At 38.8% G+C, this 19,980-nt stretch overlaps 1 protein-coding gene across 2 annotated transcripts; it reads left to right on the plus strand.

Annotated features, from left to right (window-relative positions):
* The first annotated feature begins 5,263 nt into the window (after positions 1–5,263).
* Positions 5,264–18,863, plus strand: THUMPD3 (THUMP domain containing 3). 2 transcript variants are annotated; one of them, XM_060766276.2, is made up of 10 exons: positions 5,264–5,546; positions 8,288–8,577; positions 9,204–9,281; positions 10,166–10,669; positions 12,141–12,271; positions 14,135–14,204; positions 15,434–15,549; positions 15,736–15,846; positions 16,243–16,366; positions 17,418–18,863. In XM_060766276.2, the coding sequence occupies exons 2-10, from the start codon at positions 8,320–8,322 to the stop codon at positions 17,547–17,549; spliced, it is 1,524 nt and encodes a 507-aa protein (XP_060622259.2). In that variant the 5' UTR covers positions 5,264–5,546; positions 8,288–8,319; the 3' UTR covers positions 17,550–18,863. The 2 variants fall into 2 exon arrangements, with proteins under 2 accessions (XP_060622259.2, XP_060622260.2); XM_060766277.2 differs by having other exon boundaries at positions 15,739–15,846.
* Positions 18,864–19,980: the final 1,117 nt, after the last annotated feature.

A 19,980-nucleotide genomic window follows, 5' to 3' on the forward strand; every position in this document is an offset into this window, starting at 1 on the left:
TGTCTGAGGCTGAGAGAGTGTGACTTGCCCAATGCCACCCAGTGGACGACTCTCAGCTGAATGGGGATTCAAACCCTGATATCCCAGAGTTTTAGTCCAACACATAAACTGCTACCATCATGCTAGATCGCCTTTGGATTAATAACATATATAAAACACAGGTGGATAAATACATGTGGAATTACTTTTCTACAAATACAGGTTTCTGTCTTTTTAATGCTGTCAGTAAAACTGCATCTGTGGAATTGAAATCACAATTCTGAAGCTCTGAGAAAACTCTTTGCTATTAATATGGCACAACAGTGTCAAAATGTGTTGTATAACAGGAACATATGTACCACTGCCAACAATGTGTTGAAAACAGACAATTTCTAATCACAGTTGCTTATGTTTAAAAGGGAAGTTTAATACAACCAGTTCCTATCATGATTAACATGTGATCATCTGTCAACATTTTTAATTTCCTTCGCATTAGGATTTCTTACATCCCAAAGAAACTGTCACAGCCAGGGCCATCACATCTTGAAGAAGCACATTATGCACCACATGTGACATATTTAAAACAGAGACCTCTTTATAATTGCAGTCATCTCATGCAAAACAGTTAACTTACTCCTATTAACAAGGAAATTGGTGTAATGATAAGAAGAGTACGATAGATAGATAGTCTTGCCCAGTCCATAATTCTGTTTGTATGATGGCTAACAAGATGCCTATAGAAGACTCAGACTGGATTTGCACTGCCATATAATCTAAATTATCAAAACAAATAATCCAGATTATTTGCTTTGAACTGGATTATATGGCCCAATCTACACTGCCATATGCAATCCAGATTGTCTGATTATATGACTTGTATAATTCAGTTCAAAGGAGATCATCCGGACTATCTACTTTGATGTTGTTTATTGGTTCAGTTGCTTCCAACTCTTTGTGACCTCATGAACCAGCCCAGGCCAGAGCTCCCTGTCAGTCGTGGCCACCCCCAGCTCCTTCAAGGTCAAGCCAGTCCCTTCAAGGATAATCTTCATCCATCTTGTCCTTGGTCGGCCCCTCTTCCTTTTTCCTTCCATTTTCCCCAGCATCGTTATCTTCTCCAAGTTTTCCTGTCTTCTCATTATGTGGCCAATATAATATCATTGCCTCTTATATCCTTTCCTCCAATGAGCAGCTGGGCATTATTTCTTGGAGTATAGACTGGTTTGATCTACTTTGATAATCTGGATTACATGGCAGTGTAGAAGGACCATGTTTGCCATCGTCTCTGTACCTATTTGGGCTTCCACAATTTCAATGTTTCCTCTTTTTTAAAAAAAAAGAGGAAGAGAAAAAGAATATGGAATGAGCGAGGATTATGCTCACTTGTGTGATTAGGTTGGAAAAAATTTATTTCCAACACAATGGGACAATACACTATGGTAAGAAGATACCTCCCCTCCCCCCCCCCCCCCCACACACACACACATACACATACTTTCTGCAACTCATGGGATGAGGTCCTAAATCTCTGCCCCAAACTGCATAAAAACCAGCCATTCCCATCCTGAATCTTACAAACAAGCAGTCACTTCCAGTCACAGTGTGGCTTGGAGAGTCATCTCTACCCTCTGAGTGATATAGCCGGGGTGGCTATATTGGGGTAATTTAAAATTGCAACACTCGATGGCTGTCCACATTGGAAATAATGATGTGCTGATATTTATTTATTTATTTATCGTATCAGGAGCTGGCCAGTAGCTGGCCACTTGGAGTGCCTCTGGTGTTGCTATAAGAAGGTCCTCCATTGTGCATTTGGCAGGGCCCAGGCTGCATTGTAATAGGTGGTCTGTGATTTGTTCTTAACACTCACATGTCGTGGACTCCAATTTGTAGCCCCATTTCTTAAGGTTGGTTCTGCATCTCATGGTGCCAGAGCGCAGTCTGTGCAACGCCTTCCAAGTTGCCCAGTCTTATGTGTAATAGCTCAGTATGTGGATGATTTTGGTAGAAATAGTCTCATTTGGTATCAGCCATGGATTGAGGTGCTGGGTTTTAGCCTGTCACTTTTGGACTCTTGCTTGCTGAGGTGTTCCTGCGAGTATCTTTGTAAATCTTAGAAAACTATTTCTTGATTTAAGGCGTTGGCGTGCTGGTTGATATCCGAACAGGGGATGGGTCGGAGATGTCACTGCCTTGGTCCTTTCATTATTGGCTGCTACTTCCCGGCAGATGTCAGGTGGTGCAATATTGGCTAGACAGTAGTGTGGGGGCCAGACAGCCTGTGATACTGCAGCATGTCTCATTAAGACATGTGTTGATATTGCCATCACAATTACGTCTTGATATATATCCATACAAGACTGCCCTCTAGTGAGCTAGTTCTTATCAATAGTAAAGTACTGAGAAAATAAAGCTGAATAGTTCATACTCTTTCTTATGAAGGTCTTGCAAAGATTAGTTCAGATCCGGTTTTGATGCAGTGAGTTGAAGATGGCCCCTTTCTACACTGCCATGTTTGTCATCTTCTCCGTATCTATTGAGAAATGGCTGTCAATTTAAGGAAACTGAATATGTGAGGTCCCCTCTACAGTCCCACCTCTGTCTCAGGCTCTGGGGATGAGAGAAAGGGCCTTCTCTGTCGTGGCCCCCCGGCTCTGGAACTCCCTCCCCAGGGAGATTAGGCTAGCACCTTCCGTGTCCACCTTCCGCAAGGACTTAAAGACAGGGATGTTCCATTGTGCTTTTAAGTAGGCAATTCCCTTGGCAGCTGGCCCTAGTTAGGACCAAAAAAAAAACTTGTCCTCAAGCACTTTGCGATTGTTATATCCAAATCCTTAATGGTAAATCATTCTTACCCTCATCGCTGCTATATGATATTTGCACTTTACTCATTAGCTCCATCCTTTAATTCTATGGCATCAGATTGCCCACCCACGACAAGACATTGAACTTTGTTATGTCAGTTTTGATGTTTGTTTTATACATTAATGTTGATCTTTTTATTTTGTTATATTGCTTTTTGTTATTATTTTGTTGATATGCATTTTAATGTATTATGTTTTAACTGTTGTGTTGGGCTTGGCCCCATGTAAGCCGCCCGAGTCCCTTCGAGGAGATGGAGGTGGGGTATAAAAATAAAGTTGTTGTTATTATTATTATTATTATTATTATTATTATTATTGCAGCCTCTTCTACACTTCCATATAAAATCCAGATTATCTACTTTGAAACTGCTTATATGGCGGTGTAGACTCATATAATCCATTTGTGGGTTATTTGCTTTGATATTCTAGATTATATGGCAGTGTAGAAGGGGCCTCAGATAGTTGAAGTGTTTCAAGCCAACATATATTATTTTACATTTTGTTACTGCTTTTGAGAAACTGGGGAATGTTTTTTTTTCTTTTTTAAAAAAGTTAAATGTATATGTGTGTGTATATGAGACAATTAGATTGCCATTGCAAATTCTCCCAATAGAGCATTTGATGGCCCTTCCACACATCCAAAGAACCCAGAATATCAAGGTAGCGAATCCACAATATCTTCTTTGAACTGGGTTATGAGTCCACACTGCTATATAACCCAGTTCAATGTGGATTTTGCAGAGCTGTGTGGAAGGGGCCTATGATGAAAACATGAGGTGCAAATATGAAAATAATAAATTACAACTATGGTCATAACTTAAAATGATAAGGTCCTTCCACACAGCCATATAAACCAGGCAGAAAATCCCACAATATCTGCTTTATTTCTTTATTATTTACAGTATTTACATTCCACCCTTCTCACCCCACAGGGGACTCAGGGCAGATTACAATGCACATTTACATGGCAAACATCCAATGCCAATTAGAAATACAACATATATAGATAGACACAGAGGCAATTTAACATTCCAGCTTTTCCGACTTCAAGAGGGTATGCTCGATTCTGGCCACAGGGGAGCTGCCACTTGATTGTCCATTTGTGACACTGCGTCCTTTGATGGAGTACTTCCTCATTTTTCTGCATGCTGCTGGGAGGTTTTATGGCATCATAAATTAGTTAAATTAGCCTCGCCGCATAAAGAAGTACCTAAATTTCCTACTTGACAGATGCGACTGTCTTTCGGGCTGCATAGGTCAACAGCAAGCAACATTATTAATGGTCGGGAGCTTACCCCATCAGGGCTGGCTTCGAACTTATAACCTCTTGGTCCGTGGTGAGTTAATGCAGCTGGCTATTATTTATTTTTTTATTTATTTAAAACTTTCATATCCCGATCTTTTCTACCTCTGCAGAGGGACGCAGACCGGCTGACAGCAAAGATCAATGCTAACACTAAAAATCTAAAATACAATACACAACATTAAGTTACCAATTACATATAAGCTAAATTACATAAAAGCCATTCGCCAAGATTAAATCATGTCTAACTCAGTCCGTATATTCAGTCCATATATTGTGATCAGTACCATTAGTCGATTGCTGGTCTCAGACATCATCCTGCAAAAGCTTTGTTCCACAGCCAGGTTTTCACTAGCTTCCTAAAGGTCAGGAGGAAGGCTACTAAGTACACTACAGCCTGGTTCTTTTTATGGCATCATAAATTAGTTAAATTAGCCTCCCCACATAAAGCAGTACCTAAATTTCCTACTTGACAGATGCAACTGTCTTTCGGGCTGCATAAGTTGACAGCAAGCTAGACCAATGGCCGGAAGCTCACTCTGACCTGGGCTGGCTTCGAACTCATGACCCCTCAGTCTGTAGTGATTTAAAGCAGCTGGCTATCAGTCCTTTGAACTGGGTTATCTGAGTCCATACTACCATATAATCCAGTTCAAAGCAGAAAATGTGTTTTTTTCCCTCCAACTGTGTGGAAGAAGCCAAAGAAACAGGTTCAGGAGTGACAAATATAGAAAGCAAGGCCATATAATGCAGCTTCAAACTGAAATGCATGAGTCTACACCAGGCCTGGGCAAACTTGGGCCCTCCAGGTGTTTTGGAGTTCAACTCCCACCATTCCTAACAGCCTACCGGCTGTTAGGAATGGTGGGAGTTGAACTCCAAAACACCTGGAGGGCCCAAGTTTGCCCAGGCCTGGTCTACACTGCCATTGCCAGCCTCTTTCTCTGTGTGAATGGCCTCCTCCCAGATTGGGGCCTGCAGTGCTGCACTTAAGGGGCGCGAGGGAAGAAGGAACGCACGCCATTGGCCCACAGTTTCCATGGCAACAGTGGAACGCGCCCTCCCCCCTCCCTCCCAAGGCCGCAGAGGCTCCCGCGCCTGACTGGCTCACTCCCCCGGAAGTGCTTGCCTGTAATTAGCTGGTTCTTTTCCCCGGAAGGAATTCTCGGTGTTCCTCGTGTGCAGGCTGTTGCCCCGAGTAACCGGGCGAAAGGAAGAAAGAAAGGAGGTCGCGGGCTGAGAAAGGAGGAGGGAACTTCGTTTGTGTGTGTGTGTCTGCGGGAGCTTCGTCGGTTCCCACGCTCTCCTCCCGAAGAAGCCCAGGAAAGGGCTCTTGCTCTCCTTTCGAAGACGGCCTCTGCATCACTCCGCATTTTACAGCAACACAACTCCATTGGAAGGTAGGAAAAGGCTTGAGGAGGGGGGCTCTACACTGTAGAATTAATGCCCTGGCTCAGTACTCTGGGATCTTGGGAGTTTAGTTTTATTTTCTGCCAAAGAGTTCTGAGGCCCTGGCAAATTGTGTCTCCCAGGATTCCATAGCCTTGAGCCATGGCAGTTAAAGGAGTGCCAAACTGCATTAATACCACAATGTAGACGCACCCAAGCGGGTTACAGGTTTGGCATCCTTTATTCCTTAACCTGAAATATTCCAGATTACTTCAGAATACCAAGGTGAAAGAAGAAAGCGCAAAAGCCGGGTTGCAGCTAAACATCAAAAAAACCCCAAGATTATGGCAACAAGAATGATTGACAACTGGAAAATAGAGGGAGAAAATGTGGAGGCCGTGACAGACTTTGTATTTCTAGGCGCAAAGATTACTGCAGATGCAGACTGTGGCCAGGAAATCAGACGACGCTTACTTCTTGGGAGGAGAGCAATGTCCAATCTCGATAAAATAGTAAAGAGTAGAGACATCACACTGGCAACAAAGATCTGCCTAGTCAAAGCCATGGTATTCCCTGTAGTAACCTACGGATGTGAGAGCTGGACATTAGGGAAGGCTGAGCGAAGGAAGATAGATGCTTTTGAACTGTGGTGTTGGAGGAAAGTTCTGAGAGTGCCTTGGACTGCAAGAAGATCCAACCAGTCCATCCTCTAGGAAATAAAGCCCGACTGCTCACTGGAGGGAAGGATACTAGAGACAAAGTTGAAGTACTTTGGCCACATCATGAGGAGACAGCAAAGCCTAGAGAAGACAATTATGCTGGGGAAAGTGGAAGGGAAAAGGAAGAGGGGCCGACCAAGGGCAAGATGGATGGATGGCATCCTTGAAGTGACTGGACTGACCTTGAAGGAGCTGGGGGTGGTGACGGCCGACAGGGAGCTCTGGCGTGGACTGGTCCATGAGGTCACAAAGAGTCGGAGACGACTGAACGAATGAACAACAACAAACTTCAGAATACAGCAGTGGCTGTGACACTTCTATTTTCTGATGGTTCGTTGTATACATACTTTTGTTTCACGTTCAAAATCATTAATAAAATGGAATCTATTTCTTTCGTTATTTACTATATTTATATACCACCTTTCTCAGCCCGGAGGCGACTCAGGGCGGTTTACAATCGGCAAAATTCAATGCTCCCAACAACATAAAATATAATTAAAACATTAGCATATAATATAAACCATATAAAAACAATAAAGACAATATATATTTATTTTGTGTCAAAAGCAATGCATAAATCAGTATAAAACCGATTAAAAAAACAAAAACAAACCCCCCCCCCCAAAAAAAACACAAGTCCTCAACGTCTCATTACTAAAATCATTTTTCAGTCACATCGTCCAGTCGTTCCATTTACCTACAGCAGATGTGTATGCGTGAAACATTTTGCATTTAGACTTAAGTCCCTTCTCCAAGGTTAAAGATATCTTGGTATTCCTAACACACACAAACACCTGAAATTCAAGATACTATCATTTACAAATAAAGGTATTCCTTGCACGTGCATACACACACACACACACACCAAATCCAAGATACTATCATTTACAAATAAATGTATTCCTTACACACACCTCCCCCCAAATCTAAGATAATATAATTTACATATAAATGTATTCCTAACACTAACACACACAAGTACACCCCAAATCCATGATACTATCATTTATATATAAAGGTATTCCTAACACATACACACTCCAAATCCCAGATACTATCTTTTACAAATAAAGGTATTCCTAACACACACTCTCTCTCCAAATCCCAGATAATGTTCATTTACAAATAAAGATATTCCTAACACACACATCCAAAATACAGGATATTGTCATTTTGGATAAGGGATAGTAAACTGTACCTTGAGTCCACTCCATATGGTTCAGCCAGGCTGGTTTGTTTCCATTGAGGAGTCATAAAACTTTGCTTTCTTATGAGGAAATCAATGGATGTAATAGGTGCTTGACTTCAATTAGGGCCTTTTAAAGAGTGGTGTTTCTGTAAAACACAATAATGGCTTCTTGTTATACCATGATTATGAGAGTGAAGTCTGAGTGCACTGAGGTTCTGGTGTTATTCTAACACACATTGCAGTGTGCTAGTGTTTGACTTGGCCATTTCATTGGGTTTTTCTAAAAATAATTCTATGGTTTGGATAGTAGGCAGCCTTAACAATGGGAGATTGAGGATCATAACCACTTCTCATCTGGTCCCCTGTTGCTTTATGTTCATATATGCGTGTACTAGTAAATGTTATTTCAAAAATCCTATGATTTTAAGCTTATATTTTTTAAAATATGGTGCCATTTTTGTACATAAAAATATTAGATATTCAATCAGCTCTCCAAAGCCATTGATCCTATATCCATGGGTTCAAGCATCTGTATCTTGAAAATATACCCTCCTCCCCCCAATGCAAAAAGCAACCCATGATTTTGACTTTTTATATAAGGGACATCATTTTACTATGTCATTGTATGTAATGGAAAGTGAGCATCAATATGAGTTGGATGATTCCTGAAACCAACCCCTAGCAGATACCAAGGACCCAATGCATATTATCAAAGCAACTTTTAATGTGAGGTGTAGCGCTGAACAGAAGAATTTGTCAGGTCCCATTGTTTGAAAAAAAATCTCAACAAGTGCATTGCTTGAATCATTTGGTGAGTCTATTAAAGAATGCATTTATTTTACAGAGGTTCTATAAACAAACACAATACCTGCTAGAATGTCTGGACCTGAAGAGGCCGGTGATATGTTATCTGAAGTGACCCTGGAAAATGCATGTGAAACATTAAGTGAGAACTGTGAAGTCAATCCTGACACAAAACCTAAAGATATTATAGTTACAATTGGGGCTACTGTGCCAACTGGCTTTGAGGCAACTGCAGCAGATGAAGTACAGGAGAAACTTGGATCAAAGTCCAGAATTAGTAAAGATCGAGGGAAAATCTATTTTGAAATTCCTGCAATCAGACTTCCACAGGTTTGCAGATTTTTATTAAATATTTTTATTAAATATTTGAGTAAAGTGTGTGCTTGTGACTTTAAATACCTGTTGTATATTAATTTGTAATTCTCCTTGCAGTTATTCATATGTTTGTTTCCTTATTAGTCATAAAATTATAATTGTAATCTATTTTTATTAATGCCCTATTCTTTTTGAAGCAAGGGATTGCAAATACTGAAATTGTGAGCATGAAAGAAGAAGAATGGAGAGATGGAAGAACAGTCAAATGTTTTTATTTTGTAGTAAGTTTTGTTTCACACTGCAGCCATATTTGTTTTGACAGGTCTCCAGTAGATGAAGTAGATTCAGTGAAAGTAGATTTATATATATATATTTAGTTCTAGATAACACTTCCAAGTTGAAGTTTGCACATGCTTTGGTGTGATAACAGTATGTGAAGAGTTGCATTTTAAATGTGCAGCAACAGTAAACAAATACCTACCACAAAAATATGACAAATACATTGCTCTGTTACATTTTAAGAGTAGGCATTTGTTTTCTGTTTAATGTTTTCAAGCCAAATATAATAACCAGCAGACTTGTCTTTAAGGATTGCAAAGCCCCCTACGATAGTAAACAAGAGATTCTCTAATTTCATCTAGGTTCATCAGTTGCGATCAGTTGACAACTTATTTGTTGTAGTTCAAGAATTCAAAGATTATCAGTTTAAAGAAACTAAGGTAAGCATTTTTGACTCCATGCTTCCAAGCACATGTTTTTTAAATGACAAAAAATATTTAGTACAGGAATATATGAAGCATAGGGACTTCGTAATGCTAATAGATAATATCTACGCCATGTTGGGATGATGTAGGATCTCAGCCTTTAGATTTTAATAGTTAAGACCAGAAACTTGAACTGAGCACAGAAGCCAATAGATCACTATTACCGATTGAATGAGATCTCATGTGTTACATTTGAGCATTGCCAGCCAGCAAATTGTTAGCAGTATTATGTATCCAAGGTTAGCCCTGTAGAAGGTGTTTGGCAGGAATCAAAAGTGGAGGTAATTAGCATGTTCGTGTCCATTCATGTTCACCCTCCCATCAACTGAGTAATATGAATAGTTTATATTCCAGCAAGTTAGTAGGACATATTGCTGTCTTATTATATAGCTATCCTGTTTTCTTTTTGTTTTAATTTTCTGTTTTCTAATATTTGATTATGTTTCAGTATATTTTATCTTTCATGTATGTCATTTTGAATACTTTATAAACTCAGTAGGATTTCAGTAGCTGAAAGTGTGAAGGTATTACTGTTAAGCAGTTGATCTGAACATGAATAAACCATTTTGTGCATCTAAATGTTCATTGTGGTGTAGCCATAATATATCATGTACCAAAGCAGAAGAGAATTGATGTTGGAGCTAAAAATATGCAAAGTTATGTTGTAGCACCTCTGAACCTAATCGAACAAAAGACGTTTATAGCATAAGATTTCACAGACTAGGTCTACTTCATCAGAAGCAGATGTATTGAATGTATTGTAAATGGAATTTAGTAGACATAGGGAATGCTTGGCAGCATGAAAGAAAGTTTAAGTGCTTTGTCCTCTTATGTTATAGGAGGACACTCTAAAGGATTTAGAGGACTTGGCTAAGAAACTGCCTTGGACTGATGCTTTGGAAGTATGGAAGTTGAATACAAATCTTAAAAAAAGGAAAACAAGGCGAAAGAAAGGCAATCAACAAGGCAATTCAAAGAAAGAGAAGCTAAAAGAAGATGGGTGTGAACAAGAAGCTGTTTGCAAAGAAATAGATGATCCAGTACAAAATAGTTTGGAGGCTGCTGAAACCCAGAACCCTGAGTGTACTGATGAAAAGGTACCACTTGATGAAGATGAGCAGTCTGATCCTAAAGAAGAGCTGGCATCCAATGAAGAAAACAAGAATGAATTGGAAGACTGTAAGAAGTGTGAAATGGATGCTGAGACACTGAAGTTCAGGGTGACTTGCAACAGAGCTGGTGATAAACACAGCTTTAAATCAAATGAGGCAGCAAGAGATTTTGGAGGAGCAGTTCAAGATTTTTTCCAGTGGAAAGCAGACATGACTAATTTTGATGTAGAGGTAAAATTCTATACTAGTTTGGGGGGCTGGGTAGGATAATATTCTCTTGCATGCAAAGCTTTAGGAATGTCTTGTGATAAAATTTGATCCATTACTTTTTCACCAAAATTCAAGAGAATAGATAAGCAAAGTGAGCTCAGATTTACTCAGGTGCAAAGCACCTAATCAAGTGCTATAAGGAGATGAATGGAAATTGTATGTGGTGTTTTTCATGACATTTCTTTGTATAGTTTAGTCTGCAGAAGTCAAGAAGGTAGGGATTGTTCTGAACACTAGTTGGATTGATACATGTTTTAATGTATCAATGAAAATGCTTTTATGCTGCATTCTACTGTGAAATCTTGAAGCATCATACAAATAAATCATTTTAAATATGCTTTATTCTAAATTTTAAAAAGCTCTGTTAGCTCCACTGGCTGCCAATTTGCTACCGAGCACAATTCAGAGTGCAGGCTTTAGCATATAAAGCCCTAAACGGTTCTGGCCCAGCCCCTCTGTCCGAACACATCTCCCCCTATCCCCCTATGAACCATCCCAGGTGCTAAGATCTTCGGGGGGAGGGGGGCTGCTCTCTCCTCACCTTCACGGGTGCAGCTGATGGGGGCAAGAGACAGGGTTATCTCAGTGGTGGCCCTTCAGCTGTGGAACTCCCTCCCCAGTGAAATTAGATCAGCTCCCTCCTTTGTATCCTTTAGGAAACAAGTTGAAACCTGACTATGGAACCAAGCATTTGGAGAGTAGTGCAGGGCTGTATACAGCTACGAACAGAATGGCAATGTGATCGGAACACTTCTGGATTATGAGTTTTAGTCTATGTGTAATCTTTTAACAGCTTATTTATGTATTTATATAAGTGTTTTATGATTTTCATGATTTAACAAACAATATATATTGTATTTTGCTTGTCTTGTGTTAATGTGGTTTTAAATTATTGCCAATTTGGAAGCCGCTCTGTGTCCCCTTTGGGGTTGAGATACAGCAGGTTGAGATAGAGTGGGGTAAAATTACAGCTAATAAATAAAATAATCTAAAGCATTTTTTCAAAATTCCAGATTACACAATAAAAACAGGTCAAAAATTTAAGCAAGTTAAAAAAAAAACTTTTAAAAAACTTTTAAAAAGCTACAACAGTTTAGAAAGCATTGATAGTCCTAGGCACAATGAACCAGTGGTCTACTCAATTGTCAGATTCCTTTGATGGTTGTTAAGAACCAGTGGGGGAATGTGTCCATTTTGCTCTGTTTTGTTCAGTGTAAACTTCTGCTATTAGGACAGATAATAGCCACAGAGTTTTTAATTCCTCAGTAAGACAGAGCTTGTGAATGGACTAGTTCTCCAAATATCAAAATGTTAGAAATTCTTTGCTCCGTTTCCTGATTTTGTAGGTAGGAGCTCCTGTATCTTTCAAATGCTGTGGTTTTTCTATGGTTAAGATTTGAAGTGTTTTAGATAATATGTAATTTTACTTCAGGTTCTTCTCAACATCCACAACAATGAAGTGGTAGTGGGGATTGCCTTGACAGAGGAGAGTCTTCACCGAAGAAATATTACACATTTTGGGCCCACAACGCTACGATCTACTTTAGCTTATGGTATGCTTAGGTAAGTGTGAAGATCTGTTGAGTCAGCTGGGAAAAAATTCAGGGTTTTCCAGTGTATCACATCAATGTGCTTAACTTGTGGGAAGTCGGATCTTTATTTTGAAACTTGTTTTCCCATTACCTTGTGTCTTAAAGTATATTTTAAAATATTCTTATAAAATATTTGATTTAGTTTCCTTTTAAACGATTATTTATGTGGAATAAAAATTGAATAACAAAACAAGCAACAAAAACATTAGTAACCTTTTTGAAAGATTAGAAACCTCTAAGCTACAAAATATACAATAAAGAAAGACATAAAACATAACACCTAGCCTACAAATAAACCCAAACTTTGTAACTACAGAACAATAGATAAGACTAACAAACTTTAAAAAAAGCCTATCTTTTCTGTGGTTATAATTTTACTCTCTCAGTTTTTATTAGAAATTACACTTAATCTATACATTAAACTCACATTAGTTAAGAAAACCAACTGTCATCAAATTACCATCAAAAGTCAGTCAGGGGGTTCTGTTCTTTTAAAAATGTTACTAGTGGCTTCTTTGATCAAAATAAACAATTTATCAATTTATACTGGTTTTGTGCAGTTTTTGAGCAATTTTAATGGTCAGTTGTAGTAAGCAATACATCATTCTTTTTCAAATAACTTTTATTAAATATTTCCAAATAAAAGTAAAAATAAGATTCATACTAAAAGAGTAGGGGGAAGGGGAAGGGAAGGAAGAAAGTAAGTAATTTGGGGGTAGTAGATTTGTTATTGGTTATATGTTGCAAAGGAAGAACAAAGAAGGTAAGCGTTATTGGGATATGGGAGTTCTTTTACAAAATTATCATTATTACAACTGAGTTTTTTTTTAATTCCTTCAACACACATCTCATAAAATATTAAAGATTCTAACAATCTGCCCTTACTGCCCATCTCCTTCTGCGCACAAATGGCAGTCCTGGATAGAAGCATCTCCTTTATCCTTTAGGTGCCAGCAAAGAGCCAGGGTTTCTTGAGGACTACTATCTGAACCTCACACATCCAAGCCAGTAGCATAGGGGGGGGGGGGGGGGGGGAACAGGCACTGTGTTTCGCCACCAGTTCCCAGCCTGCTTGGCAAAATGCAGAAATGAAGTGAAGGGGAGCTTCCTGCATGCTATCCAGAATTTGTTTTTATTTTTGCTCTGCCCATGCTGCTTTCAGGAGAAACAGCAAAACAAAGAGATCTGAAACATCTTAGGCTATATCTGTACTGCCCTATATCCCCGTTTCTTATCCCAGATTATCTGTTTATCCCATATCATCTGGCAGTGTAGACTCCAGGCCCCTTCTACACTGCCATATAATCCAGATTAACAAATCAGATAATCCACATAATCTGATTTGAACTGGAATATATGAGTCTACCCTGCCATATAATCCAGTTTGAAGCAGATAAACTGGATTTTATATGGTGGTGTAGAAGGGGCTTCATATAATCTAGTTCAAATCAGATAATCTGGAATAAGATCCTGGGATATAGGGCAGGGTAGAGATCCAGCCTCACTGCATTTTTCTGTTTCTCTGGGATGGAGCAGGTGAGACTGAAAAACACAGCAATCAATCCTCTTAGCCAACCTCTTCTTTTTGTTTTTCTGTTTCTTTGAAAATTAGCAATACCAGAAAACAGAAAGACAAAGGGTAGAAGCTTATGTGATTTTTGCCTTAAAATTCAAAGGTGATTTTTTTTAAACGTTTAGTGTATTGCATCATTTTAAGGCTTTCTTCTTGAAACACTAGTGTTTAATAGTGCTTTCATTTCCTCTCTGTTTATCACAAATTGGATGATAGATCATTCCTTTTGACATCCGTTCATTTTTACCCTTCTTTTTTCAGGCTATGTGATCCTCAGCCAGCTGATATAATAATTGATCCAATGTGTGGGACAGGTGCTATACCAATAGAGGTACTGTAGTCCACCCCACCCCCTCAAATTGATTAGATTGTGCAGTGTAGGCCCATTGGATTCAATGATACTCTTGGGAATAAGTATATAGGGTTGCATGCATACCCTTAACTTAAACTCGAAACCCCCAAAGACGGCATGATGTGGCACACTGTGTAGGATGTGTTTTCTTAGATAATAAAGAGGTTACTTTTTTCTTCACTCTTCTAAACACTTAAAAACAATAAAATAATTAAATATAAACTTATTAGTATTTCAATGAAAAGTGTGGACCTCCTTTTGGCTGATGAGATTGTTGTTGTTGTGTGCTTTCAAGTCATTTCAGACTTAGGTTGACCCTGAGCGAGGGCTGGGTAAATGACCTTGGAGGGCTGTATCCGGCCTTGGGCCTTAGTTTGAGGACCCCTGACTTAAAGTCTATGTATGATGAGCTGGGCTCGTATTTTTATTTATTTATCGTGTCATCAGCAACCAGACATTTGTATTACTTTTTAAGAAAAACAAACAGAACACAGAATTTGCAAGCTTGGTAGTTGATTAAATGTCCTTTGACCAGTAGTTGGCCACTTGGAGTGCCTCTGGTGTTGCCGCAAGGAGGTCCTCCATTGTGCATGTAGTAGGGCTCAGGTTGCATTGCAGCAGGTGGTCTGTAGTTTGCTCTTCTTCACACTCTCATGTCATGGATTCCACTTTGTAGCCCCATTTCTTAAGATTGGCTCTGCATCTCGTGGTGCCAGAGCACAGTCTGTTCAGCGTCTTCCAAGTCGCCCAGTTTTCTGTGTGCCCAGGGGGAGTCTCTCATTTGTATCAGCCATTAATTGAGGTTCTGAGTTTGAGCCAGCCGCTTTTGGACTCTCGCTTGCTGGTGTGCTCCAGCAAATGTCTCTGTAGATCTTAGAAAACTCGTATTCATAGATGGCTTGCTGCCCCATTCTTCTAATATATAGCTGAGGTATCTTATTCAGTGCAGTTACAGAAATAGGAACTGCTTCTGATGATCTGCATTAATTAAGATCCATTCTTGATCACATCCTTTTAGCAATTGATTAGAGCCTTATCTCCATAAGTTTTTCCCCCTTTTAAGGGGGGGGGGGGATCCAGGCATTTTTTTTAGGGTCTGTAAGTAGTGGATAAAGGATTACTCCCCATTCTTATTTCTAGCTTTAAGAATTACATCTCAAGTGGGTTTTTATTATTGCTAAGTTTAGCCTGTGTTTTTCTCTTGACAGGGGGCTGCTGAGTGGCCTAATTGCTATCATATCGCAGGAGATAACAACCCACAGGCTGTGAAAAGAACAGCAAATAATATCTCCTCTTTGCTGAAGCAAATTCGAAGTAAAGAAAGGTAGGAGTAAAATAGAAAGCAGTGGCATTTATGCAATGATCTGTTGTTTTGTCATATGTTTAAATAATATTTTCATGTTCAGTTTTGTTTTTGACATGTTTCAGTTTATATTTATGTGAAGGTTGGTTTTAAGAAACATATTTTCTGATAATTTCTTGGGGTTTTTTTGTTTTGTTTTATTCATAGTAGCATATCTGCAGGAAAACCCATTGATAGTATTCAGTGGGATAGTTGCAGTCTACCATTGAGGACCGGCTCTGTTGATGTCATTGTGACAGATATGCCATTTGGAAAGAGGTACGGTTTGATTAAATGGACTTGCTCATTTTACATTTGCTTTGTTTCTGACTTGGAGCCTTAGGTAGTGCAGTGAAACTCCCAAATTGAATTGTAGCATACAGCTATATAATAGAATTGTTCTCAAAGTTGTAGGTCTCCATCTTTGCCCTTATGATTGGAGGGTATCCATGATGTATACAATTCTTTCAGTATGCTTCTTGTACTTCATAAAATGCACATGAAAACGTGGGAATACTATTATCACTTAAATTTCCTGCAGCTACTTTTGCTAAATTTAAATGGCCATAAATAACGTAACCCCACTGGTTTAAATTAATACACAAACAGCAAGTGCTGGATATGGACTCGCTTAAAAGTACATATACTTTCTGCTGATTCTTAATTTTACTACAGAATAGGATCTAAGAAAAAGAACTGGGATCTCTATCCATCCTGTCTTATGGAGATGGGTCGAATCTGCAGACCAAAAACTGGCAGAGCTGTGCTGCTGACCCAAGATAGGAAGTGCTTTGCCAAGGTAAGAAGCAGTGAACTAACGCAGTTTGTTTGCTTTTTCCCCTTTACGGATTACATGTAAAGGCAAAAAAACTAATTTGACTTAAGCCTAGTAGGAAAGAATTTATGTTTACTAAGAATTGGCACAGCTTGAACTAAAAGTCCAAAAACATCATTTTGTTTGCATCATAAAAAGGTGTACTAGGTTAAACACATTCATTGGCATGACTGTTTAATCGCTTAGCTGTATGAATGTCATTTTTCTAGATTATAAAATTCTGCTTCAAGACTGGATATTGGAGAGTTTTCAAAAATGAAGTACGTATATACTCGAGTATAAGCCTAGTTTTTCAGCCCTTATTTTAGGCTGAAAAATTCCCCCCTCGGCTTATACTTGGGTGAGGATTCTGATGGGAAGGCATGGGGCTGAAAGAAGCCCTTCTTTCAGCCCCACGCCTTCCCGCCAAGACCCTCACCTCCTCACAGCAATCCACCTCTCTTTCCTCCTCTCTCGTGCCAGTCTTTCCCACTTTTCCTTATTCATATACACACAGCATTTGCCCCAAAATGTATAGTTAAAATATACTGTGGTTATTATTGGAAGGATATGTAAGCACATATTCATTGAAGGATAGAATAATGATTTAGTCAGAATTGGACAGTCTTACCTTAGTGTTATGTAAATATTCAAAAACATTTAAGCTACTGATGCCTCAATTAATGTGCTTTTATTGGTATCTATTTTTATTTTGAAATTTATCAATAGCTGCTGTATTTTCCACCCTCAGCTTATACTCAAGTCAATAAGTTTTCCCAGGTTTTTTGTTGTTGTTGTTTTTTTGGTAAAATTTGGTGCCTCGGCTTATATTTGGATCAGCTCATACCCGAGTATATACAGTAATTTTAGCACTTCTTGTTACAGTTAATTTTTTTTATTTACAAAAAGATGAATTTCCCAGGACGGAAATATAATAAAATTAAGATTTTGACACATTTAATTTGCCAGTTGAAAATGAATACCTATCTGTAATAATTTCTGCCAGATCTGTCAAGAGAAATGTTTTGCATTTCAGGCCTTGTCAAAAATGGGGCATCTGTGGCGGAAGTCCCACACCATCTGGGTAAATGTGGGGGGACTTCATGCTGCTGTTTACCTCCTGAAACGCACTGGAGAGAAAAACGAGGATTTACGATCACGCTGGTAAAGTCTTGGCCAGTATACCTGAAAACACTTGCATTTTTGAAAGCCATGTGTAAAATGTCTGATTGAGATTCCAGTTCAGATTATACCTATATTGAGTCAGGATGAAAATATGAACAAGTAGCCAAGCTTTATGATCAGGATCATTTGTGTCATATTCAGCTAGAACCTCCTGAAGGAGTGTTCTGTGCTCAAGTAGAAAAATATACCCAATTAATTCATAAAACTACAATTTTTTTTCTGTGTGCCTGTGAATCTGACTAAATGTTTTAATTTGGGTGCTAATATAGTTTTCATTTTCACTGGGCAAGTTACCTGCTTTTGTGGAAAGGCTAGTATGGTATAACAATAACCTCAGATTGGCACATTTAAAATACTGTTTTAGAATCCCGAAGACAGGTTTTTTCCTTAAGTGTTAATCAGCTTAGAATATCTTTTAGGTAGACAAGGTTATTTTAATAAGATTCTGCCATTGGAGAAACTTCTCCACTTAATTTTGTTTTTGCCATAGAAAAATGGGCAAGAGGGATACTAGAAAGTTTTGCAACTGTTCATAATTTGATAAATAGGTGGACTCTGGATTACAGCCAAAACTCTTTAGTGCTTCCTGGTTTCTCACCTGCTACCTCAGTTCCTTCATTTACTTTGATATGGTGTGTGATACTGCTGAAAATATGTACCAACAGCCTTTGTAGTTTCTAAAGTCATGGTTATAATTCAAAATGAGACTTGAAAAATGCTGTAGCTACTTTCACATATACTTTTCCTTTGGACACATGATTGATTCAGACTGAACTTAATCTTAACAGGGACAAACAAATAATAATGCCACTTCCTAATAAAGAGCAGACAACAGCTGTAAAACAGAAACCTCTTTTGAGCAAATATCCAAGGTCACAACTATATTGGAAAGATGGTTTTTAGTATATTGTGTCCATTGTTTATGTGAATATTGAAAATGTGAGAGCCTTTTCTGTAGCAATTTGAAACAAAATAGTAAAAGGAAACCTAATTTATTCAATAATACTTGGATTGGAATCACTGTCCATTAGTCTAGAAAAAACATAGAGATACACATTCAAACATTTTAATTAAAGGAAGGTAGGGAGGGATGTGGCTTTGAGAAGCTGAGTTTTTTTTTATAAGAAATAAAGCACCAGCACTGTTCCAGTTAACTGTAAAAACATTGTCTTTAAAGCACTTTTGCCTTCCCAGGTTATAGTCTGTTGCTATTGGGGATTGTTTTCATTTTTCACAGTAGTATGTTGTATTGAATTTAATTTTTACCTGTATGTAATAAACGTTAATACCATGATGATCTTTCTGTTGTTGTGGTGTTTATTCATAGTGATCATAATACGATAAATGTTTTAAAGAATATATTTCATCCTATTTGATGAAGATCTTGGACTCCTCATGGTCAACAAGTTAAACATGAGCCAACAATGTGATGTGGCAGCTAAAAAAGCCAATGGGATTTGGCTTGCCTAAAGTGTCTAGATCCAGGGAAGTCATGCTGCCCCTCTGTTCTGCCTTGGTCAGACCACACCTGGAATACTGTGTGCAATTCTGGGCATCGCAATTGAAGGGAGATGTTGAGAAACTGGAAAGTGTCCCGAGGAAGGTGATTAAAATGATCAAGGGTCTGGAGAACATGCCCTATGAGGAGCGGCTTAAAGAGCTGGTCATGTTTAGACTGCAGAAGAGAAGACTAAGAGGAGACATGATGAGGGCCATATATAAATATGTGAGGGGAAGTCATAGGTAAGAGGGAGCAAGTTTGTTTTCTGCTGCCCTGGAGACTAGGACATGGAACAACGGCTTCAAATTGCAGGAAAAGAGATTCCACCTGAACATTAGAAGAACTTCTGGACTGCGAGCTGTTCAGCAGTGGAACAGGCTTGGATGGCCATCTGTCGGGGATGCTTTGAATGCAATTTTCTTGCTTCTTGGCAGGGAGCTGGACTGGATCTCTTCCAACTCTTATGATTCTGTGGCATTTTTTGAAAATGTGAAATCAGAAAAATCAACAAGCTAATCGTAGTTATTGCTAGCCCTGTCCTTAAATTCCATGTATTTAACTGAGCTAAACTGGAATCTAACTCTGATGCGTTTCCTATACAATAATAGGAAAAAACCATTTTCTTTATCCTGATTAAAAATAGAAAAAAATGACTCTTAAGTATTAAGAAGATAGTTTTATCACTGTGGTCACAAATAAAAACTTTAATTTAGGACAGAGCAGAACGATCAGGTATATGTGAATGTTGGTTAAATGCAGTGATAGTGATTCCCCCTTCCCCCCCCCCCCCTCAAATGCCATGCAAAATGCCTGCCTTTTCAGTTTTACAAAGTCTTCAGCCTTCTCAGCCAAAGACTGCTGGTGCTTCTCCAAACTTACAATTCCCCAGAACTTCATAGCATTGAACTGTGGC

The sequence above is a fragment of the Anolis sagrei genome, chromosome 2 (genome assembly GCF_037176765.1).
Source record: "Anolis sagrei isolate rAnoSag1 chromosome 2, rAnoSag1.mat, whole genome shotgun sequence".
Taxonomy (NCBI): domain Eukaryota; kingdom Metazoa; phylum Chordata; class Lepidosauria; order Squamata; family Dactyloidae; genus Anolis; species Anolis sagrei.

Excerpts from the sequence above, each read along its gene's own strand:
- THUMPD3 (XM_060766276.2), top strand. The coding sequence starts at position 8,320 with ATGTCTGGACCTGAAGAGGCCGGTGATATGTTATCTGAAGTGACCCTG. Across the intron at positions 9,282-10,165 it reads ATCAGTTTAAAGAAACTAAG|GAGGACACTCTAAAGGATTT; the intron begins GTAAGCATTTTT and ends CTTATGTTATAG. Across the intron at positions 14,205-15,433 it reads CAGGTGCTATACCAATAGAG|GGGGCTGCTGAGTGGCCTAA; the intron begins GTACTGTAGTCC and ends TTCTCTTGACAG.